The sequence below is a fragment of the Grammomys surdaster genome, unplaced genomic scaffold (genome assembly GCF_004785775.1).
Source record: "Grammomys surdaster isolate TR1022 unplaced genomic scaffold, NIH_TR_1.0 126086, whole genome shotgun sequence".
NCBI lineage: Eukaryota > Metazoa > Chordata > Mammalia > Rodentia > Muridae > Grammomys > Grammomys surdaster.
Window position 1 is genome coordinate 2,147,005 of NW_021620894.1, and position 8,528 is coordinate 2,155,532.

The 8,528-nt window shown below is 35.1% G+C and overlaps 1 protein-coding gene across 1 annotated transcript; it reads left to right on the forward strand.

The window, feature by feature from the left end:
- Positions 1 to 906: 906 nt before the first annotated feature.
- Positions 907 to 7,037, forward strand: LOC114611243 (olfactory receptor 8D1-like). Its single transcript, XM_028755888.1, has 2 exons — positions 907 to 1,098; positions 5,794 to 7,037. Exon 2 carries the CDS (start codon positions 5,807 to 5,809, stop codon positions 6,731 to 6,733), a length of 927 nt encoding a protein of 308 aa, XP_028611721.1. The 5' UTR covers positions 907 to 1,098; positions 5,794 to 5,806; the 3' UTR covers positions 6,734 to 7,037.
- Positions 7,038 to 8,528: the final 1,491 nt, after the last annotated feature.

Genomic DNA, 8,528 nt, shown 5'->3' on the forward strand with positions numbered 1-8,528 from the left:
TCTTATTTTATTTCATTATTATCCCTTATAAGCCTGACTGTTCTAATGAGAGACATAAAGGGATTGGATAGGACATGATATGAGGAGAAACTTAGAGGATCAGAGGGAGGGAAAAGCATTATCAGGATATACATTTTTAGTAAATGAAATTTTTTAAAAAAGAACCAAAGCAGTTGGGTCGTGTGTGATACAAACACTGCATAATGTAAGATAATTGTACATTTGAGTCATTGGGCTGCACAGCAAGATTCCACCTCATGAACAAACAAACAAAAAACAAAAAGAAAACAACCAAAACCAAACAAAGTATAAAGGAATAAGAAAATTGTAGAAATTCTGTATCTAATGGTAGGGAGACAAATCCCTGAATTTCTTCAAGAGCACAGAGTATCTAGGTTTGAGTCTGGGGAGAGCATGCATAGGTCTGACTCAACCACATGGTGATGAGTTCCTGAGTGCCTGAGACCTTGTTTAGTTCCTTTTCATAAACATAGCACCTCTCTCAAGGGCCCCATTTACAGTGAAAGAAATTTTATATTTATTTTGTTTTTGAATGCTTTTGAGTTACCTAAGACTAAACAAAAGAAATATTCTGTGTAAAACGAATTAATAAAAATTTAATAAATAAAAACCTGACATCTAACTTAATTTTACATCTTGATAGATGACTTGTGAATATATAATAAGAACTTTCTTTAAAATTGTCATCATTACTCTTGGGACAGAGGGTAACATTAGGCTCGGAAGTCATTCTTGAAGGCTCTTCTTAAATGCTCTAGACTATAGGGGATTTGTGAACTTATGAATGTTTTGAATTCATAGTAAATCCCAAGTCTCAGGAGCATCACATAAAGGCTCCATTTCACAGCACACTCATCTGTCCTGGGAAGCTAGTGGTGATCTTCTTTAGGACACTGATAGTTTGTTCTATTAGGTGAATACTGATAATCCAGTCGGGCAAAAAAAATTTATTTCAGCACTTGATACAATATGTGTAAGAAAGCCGGGGGCATTTTCTTGAATGTCATAATAATTATCTGCTACATGAAAAAGAAAGTAAGCAGTTTATAAGAGTTTTGCTTTCTGTGCTGGACCTAGGTAAGTTTTCAGTGTCATTTATGACAACCGCATAATATCTTGTAGAGAAGCAGTTGGCTTGACAATGACTTTTATGTACATGCAACATATTAGTTTTACATGGGAGTATTTGTTTCAGTATTCTCTCTAATAGTGAATATCTCCTGTCTTTTTTCCTAGCATTCTTTTGCTGTTGCTATAATATGACTTTTAACCAGTGTGGTACAGAGAAACTTACTAGGAATCCATGACTAAAACATTTGATTTCTGAAAACATTTCTATTTGACGTTTAACCAGGACTCTGTATCTTATATATTAACTTCTACACATTTCTAAAAGAAAAAAACCAAAGGGGAAAAATCAACACTAAATATATCACCTTTTGGAAAACAGAAATTTCTGCTTCTCGCTTTACTTTGAAGAAATCATCTCAGAGCATGAGAAGACTGATCATTAATTTATCCATGCATGTACCATTGCTTAGTTTCCCCTTTGTCTCAAAATTACTAGCCAAAGTATACTCTACAAGGTAAAGAGTCTGTATCACAGTTTATCCCAGGCCTCCAGAATAGTATTTGGTACTTCTAACCTTACTCTGAACTTCCATAGTTTGAAACTGTGTATAAGCCTACTATTCTTAAATGTTAATATATTTTCATCACCCACATCTAGATGAAGAGTTTAGGAAGAAGAATTTAAAAAAAAAAGCATATACTTCATTCCAAGCTGGTATATTTTCACATTGCACTGTATGACCATATATGAGTTTTAAATAGATATTAAGTATTGATTACTGTTTTATATACTGAATATTTGCACTTATGTCTTTTGGTCATCATAGGGATTCTTAGAATGGTATATTCTCATGCTTAGTTGACATTAAAGCTCACAAAATAACTTGCTGGAACTCGCAAATCCACAATTAGCAATAAAGTTGGCTTTTGAAATTAAAATTTCTTGATTGTAAATATATCCAAAATTTTAGCTTCTTAATAAAATGAGTCTTTTTATTGCCCAAAGCTATGAGAAACACTGAGAAGTTTATTTACAGGTGGACTCTTCAGTGATTTCAATACACACAGGTTCACTTTGAAGGTCTCTGAGAGTAAAATGGAAACAGGCAAGTTGAAATCATAAGTACCAGTTCACCAGTTTGGTTCTTTGCCTTTAGGGATCAACTGAGGCCATATTATGTGAAAAATAGACTGAAACTATTCACAGGAGGGCTTCTCTCTCTTGAAGGATTGTTTGGGAGTATATTCTCTTGGTTTTTCCCTAAATATTTAACATCCCCTTTGATATCTCTGTTAAACCCAAAAACATCTATTTTTTTCCATTTTTTCTCCTATTCTAATTTTCTTTGAAGTAGATAAAATTATGGAAGAAAGTATTCTTGGCTGGATTTGGTCTCTTGCTGTTTTAAGTTTGTCTAGAATGACCTTTATGCTGAGGTTGTTAACTGCAAGGAGACCCAATGTCCCTTCTCTTGTACATCATCTAGAATTGCCCTTTTAAGGAACTTAGACATCTGGTCCATCTTTCGACAACTAAAATAATTCACACTAGCGATCTCTCATACTCTCAGGTTTGTGGTTAGTTAGATAACAAATGTCAGTAAAATACCAGCCATCTCTTAGGTAAAACCAGTGGAAGTATTTTTCTGGAACCATATACCCTAAACTCAAGTTCTGAATCTATTCTTCAGTTCTTCTAACCTAGATTTCTACATCAGAAATATATATTCCTTCAAGAGTTCTAAAGAAGTCCAATGCCATAATATAGGTAAACCACATAGAATCAACATGTAATATGTGAGGAAAAACTAGTTAAAAAAGAGGGAGAGGAAGAATAAAGTTAGGGAGGACACTAACCATTATCTCGATCAAAATGGAAGAAATAACTGTAACCTGTCAATACACATTGTCATCACACAAGGCTCCATGAGAAAAGCATTTCCCACTGAAAAAGACTGTACCCGCTAGATTGTGGTATTTCTTGAGGGAAGAAATGTAGCACATGCTTTTTTTTTATTTTTCAGATCCAGGATTAAAACTGTCATGGGCTTCCACTTCTTGAATGGTCAGGTATCTAGTTACAGCATTCTTTCTAGTATGTCCATGAGCAAATGTTCTTGTAATAATTTTCAATTGTATTTAGGTGTTTCAGAAGTATTGGATTTTCAATTATGATTAGGGTACTAAGCAATTCACACTTTTGAAAATGGTTAAGTTGGAGGAAACATACCTTGTAAACCTTGAACTAAGCAATTGTAACACTGGAGGCTATGTTTTATCAAGGCACAGTGAGGAAACCACTGTGTCTCAGCCTTTATCAGCATAGCAAATATCCAAGAGGCATTGAGAGAGTATTTTTGGTTAGAGACAGTTTACATCTTAGACTGACTCAATGCATTTTACACAATTATACGTCTACCTCCCCTCCAGGTAGAGATTGAAAACAAAACAAAAACAAGACTACTTTCTACGCAGTGGGGCTGAAGCTTCATCCTTCCTTCTTTGTGGGTATGTAAAAATTCTGGAGAAACTATGTTTGAATCTTCCACACAATTGTTTCCCCTTTCGACTCTTTGCTGTTTTTTTTCTCTGTTCCATAAAATTTATTTTTACTTATGTACTTTAATTTTAATTATATTTTGAGACTTTTATACATAAGTACTATACTTACTTCATCTCCATCCCTCATTCTTCTCCATCCTAATACTCCTATGTCCCTCTCAAATTCTTAATTTAGGGATGAGGCTTTGAGAAATTCCCTCCATCTATGTTGGCTCACTCACTGGGACAGTCAGTATGCAGGTCTTGTTTTGGTAATCAGATTGTTGAGACTTCACTGGCACTGTATCCCTATTATATATAAGACACTATTTTCAACAGAAATTCTGGTCCTCTGGCTGTTTCCACTCCATCTTCCACAATATTATCTGAGCAGATGCAACATTGAGGCATGGTAACTCCTGGTCACTTGTTGTCTGCATTTTGACAAGCTGTATATTTCTGTAATAGTCTCCAGACACTGAAAAAAGGGGAAGCTTTTTCTTTGATGTCAAGTGAGAGCTACAGTTGTCTGTGGGTAAACGGGTCTTGAGAATGCAGTTAGAATTATGTTGGAAACCAGGCATCTTAGAGACATTGTCTTTACCATCTGGTAATCTCTCAACTTTGTGGAGGCACCAGAACTGTTGTAACAAGGATTTAGAATCTGAAAAACAATCTCCCAATATTTTGGATCTTAATATCAGTGTAGTTGAAGAAAGGTCTCAGGAATAAATAATCATTCCAGACCCATTCTGTCTCACTGATCCAGAAGTATGCCTTCCCAAAACTATGTTAATCTCTAAGGCTTAAATATATTCAAAGTAGTTATATTTATAAGTATTACCTGTGACTTAAATGTTTTTCTCTTGGGTGAGGCTAAAAACTCACATAGATAATATTTAATAAGCAGGAATTTGACATGTAAAACTGAATTATTTGAAGAAAATCTCACCAAGATGTAGTTATTATTTCCTCCCTGAAACCAGTCAGAAAGATTCACCTTACTGTAGTTCTGTGGCTAATAGATTGAAAATTTGTGTTGGGGATATTAAAAATGCCTTTTTTCCCCTGGAGATTTCAGCTGATAAAATGCTAGGTAAAGTAGGCTATTTGCTGAAATTCATTTCCTGTGCTTAATGACTAACTGTGGTAAAATAGACACGGCTTAAAAATCATGTCTTTTCTATTTGCATTTTTGCTTCCGATTCTTGGATTTAAAATTCTAGCTGTGCTAGAAATCATGAGATGTCTAACACTTTTTGAATATGACGTAGATCAAAAGAGGAAGCATGTTCATAAAAAGCTGTGATAGTCTCCTCCTAATAAACCCCCCTTTAGACATTTTTAATTTGTACAGAAAAGGAGTGTTCAGCTGGGAAACACTCAGATATTGTGCTTCAAAGCTGTGATTTCTGTGATCAGCTTGATTCATGTGATGCCCATTATCCCTACCTCATTGGCAGAGGGGAAAATTTAGCTTGATAATATTTTCTGTTTCCTTCCTTCCTTCTTTCCTTTCTTCCTTCCTTCCTTCCTTCCTTCCTTCCTTCCTTCCTTTCTTTCTTTTTATTTATTTTTATTTTTTTATTGGATATTCTATTTACATTTCAGATTGAAATTTTGTTGAGTTGGTTCACAGAGCTTCTTTTGCATTTTTTGAGGAGGGGTTAGACAATAGAAACAGGTTGATACTATACCTTAGTCAGTTAAATTGGCTTCAAGTCACAACAATCATGACTCAGCTCCTTGAGTTGTGTTGTTAAATGTACAAGCAAACACACAGAGAATTTCTATTCTTCGTCCTTCAGTAAAAATTGCCTCTGTTAGGGAAAAAAAAAAACCTACATCCTTAGGGCAAAATGTTAACTTGGTATTGGAATACAGAAGACAAATCATTTTACATCAGTAAGAAAGCATTTTAGTCTGTGATCTGAATTCACAACCAACTTTGAGACAAATTTAAAGGTGATGCATTAGATATTTGTGGATGGGAGGATGAAAACAATACATTGACACTTTGCTAATATCTCTTTGAAGATTTAATTTCATTTGGAAGTAGAGTAAAAGTCTTCCAAAAGTGTAATCTTTAGTTGCATATGAGATCAGGCATGCTTCTGGTGTTATGACAGTAAACTAGATATTTATTTTCTATTTTCCCAGAAATCTTCAAATAATGGAAACTGGGAATCATTCTGCAGCAGTTGTGTTCATCCTGATGGGATTGACACAGCAGCCTGAGCTCCTGCTGCCCCTCTTCCTTCTGTTCCTGGGCATCTATATGGTAACCGCAGTGGGGAACCTGGGCATGATCCTGCTCATCACAGTCAGCCCACTGCTGCACACACCCATGTACTATTTTCTCAGCAGCTTATCCTTTGTTGATCTCTGCTATTCCACTGTCATTACACCCAAAATGCTGGTGAACTTCCTTGGGAAGAAAAATTTCATTACCTATTCGGAGTGCATGGCCCAGTTCTTTTTCTTTGCAATCTTTGTGGTCACTGAGGGTTACCTCCTGACTGTCATGGCATATGATCGTTATGTGGCCATCTGCAGACCATTGCTGTATAATGTGATCATGTCCTCTAGGCTATGCTTACTGTTAGTGCTAGTTGCCTTCACTTTAGGCCTTTTTTCTGCTGTGGTGCATACGAGCGCTATGATGAATCTGAACTTCTGTAAAACCTACGTCATAAGTCATTACTTCTGTGATGCTCTTCCCCTCCTCAAACTTTCCTGTTCTAACACACATCTCAATGAACTTCTCATATTTATCATTGGAGGGCTCAACACCTTGGTGCCCACTCTAGCTGTCACCATCTCCTATGTCTTCATATTCTGCAACATCCTTCACATCAGGTCATCAAAGGGCAGGTCCAAAGCATTTGGAACCTGCAGCTCTCATCTCATGGCTGTGGGGATATTCTTTGGCTCTATCACCTTCATGTATTTAAAACCTTCTTCAAGTAACTCTCTGGAGCAAGAGAAGGTGTCTTCTGTGTTCTATACCACAGTGATTCCCATGCTGAACCCACTAATATATAGTTTGAGGAACAAGGATGTAAAGAAAGCATTAGGCAGATTCTCAATAGGAAGGTAAGCCTTACTTTTTGCAAATAATACATAGTAGAAGTGAATTTTCTAGTAAAATATGTTGTATTTATGTTTATCTTTTGAAACATACAGCATATCTATGTTTAGGGTGCTAGGATTAATCTCAAAGCACCCTACATTTTACACAAGCATTATCCCTTGGGGCTATATTTATTATTTTTATTTTATGAAGTGCTTTATCATGTATCATTGATTTAATTTTTCCAATATAATAAAAATGACTTTTAAAGAAGGTATTAATGCTTCGATAGGAAAATTGGTTTTTCTCTGTTATATAAATAAAATGATAATTCAGATTTTTCTCTAGTCTTTGTTTTCTCTTCCTAATTTAAAATAGTTGTATATTGGGCTCTTTCAATGTCTGTAGTTCTATGTCTGTAGGAAGGGTTGTGGTCCAAATGAACCTTTCCATGATACATGAATAACTGTGAGTGGTTCTGTTTTGTGTAGACTCTGGAGAAGCAGGCCCATTTTCTTTTAATTCATAATTATAATGGCTGTGTCATATTTGAATGATATAATTTTACCACCTTTCTCCCTATCTTCTATCTCTTCTATTTCTTTCTTTCTCCACATCTGCAGTATGTCTTGAGCCTTAGAGGGGATAGTAGTACAAATGACTTGTTTAGGGATAAGAGATTTTCTACCACTTAGTCTCAGCATCTTTGGGAGCCACAAGTCCCTATTTACCATTGTTAAGTATAAATGGAAGCTTTTTCCCTTTAGTGTTGAGATTGTTTTTTGACCAAGGATGTTAACAAGTATTTATAAGGCAGTTTGGATGTATGACCATTCAAATAATCAATAGTAGTAATTCTCATCACAGAACTATCGACTACAGATGGAATCTGGAGATGGAGAGCAACAATCTTCAGTTGTGTCATCACAATGCCCACATGACTCCAACACAAAGTTCTAACTTTAAAGTCATAGATGTTCCTGCCCATAATCAGGGAACGTATACACGTATAGACAATGTGAAAAGGAAATTAATATGGACAGTGATGAAAAGGAAGAGATAGAGGAAATACCAAGGAAGGAGGGAGACGAAAGAATCTGAACTTAAGAACAATCAATGTAGATACACATGTATGAAATTTTTAAAAGAAGCTGATACCCAGCCCATCGTGTTTTATTATGTATAATATTTTATTGAATTATCTATAAAATAAGAACTGTCCTGGGAGTGTCAGAATGAGAAAACAAGGAAAACACTTATTTTTAATTGCAGACAATATAATAGCTTACTCCCTAATCCCTAGAGAATCAGTGATAAAACAAACCTAAGACTTCAGTAAACTATGTAGAGAGAAACTAGCAGGTAGACTTCAGAAGGAAATATCTGAAGCTATAAGGCACAGTCTCCACTGGAAAGCAATGAGTTGACAGAGTACATGTACATGCACTAAAAAAATAAAGAATATCTTATGGGAGAAATTCTTAAATATTTCCTAGACTTGAACTTGTGAAAACTTTGCACTTGAAAAGAATGACTTAATATTCAAAGACACTAGTTTTTTCAATTAATTTATAAATTTGATAAAACACTAACAAAAATCCCATGTTAGTTTCGTCTGGTTCTAGACTTTCATTTTTACTTTAAGAAAGCATCATGGTATAACATGAATTCATTCAGGGGAAGTTGAAGTATATGAAACTTCACAGATTTAATCAAAAACAAAGATTACTTTTGACACATAAATTAAGGAACATTTGCTGCAGACAAAATGACAAATATTTGATTATGTTTTATAAGTCTTTCCTTGACTTCTGCGCATAGA

Excerpts from the sequence above, each read along its gene's own strand:
- LOC114611243 (XM_028755888.1), top strand. The coding sequence starts at position 5,807 with ATGGAAACTGGGAATCATTCTGCAGCAGTTGTGTTCATCCTGATGGGA.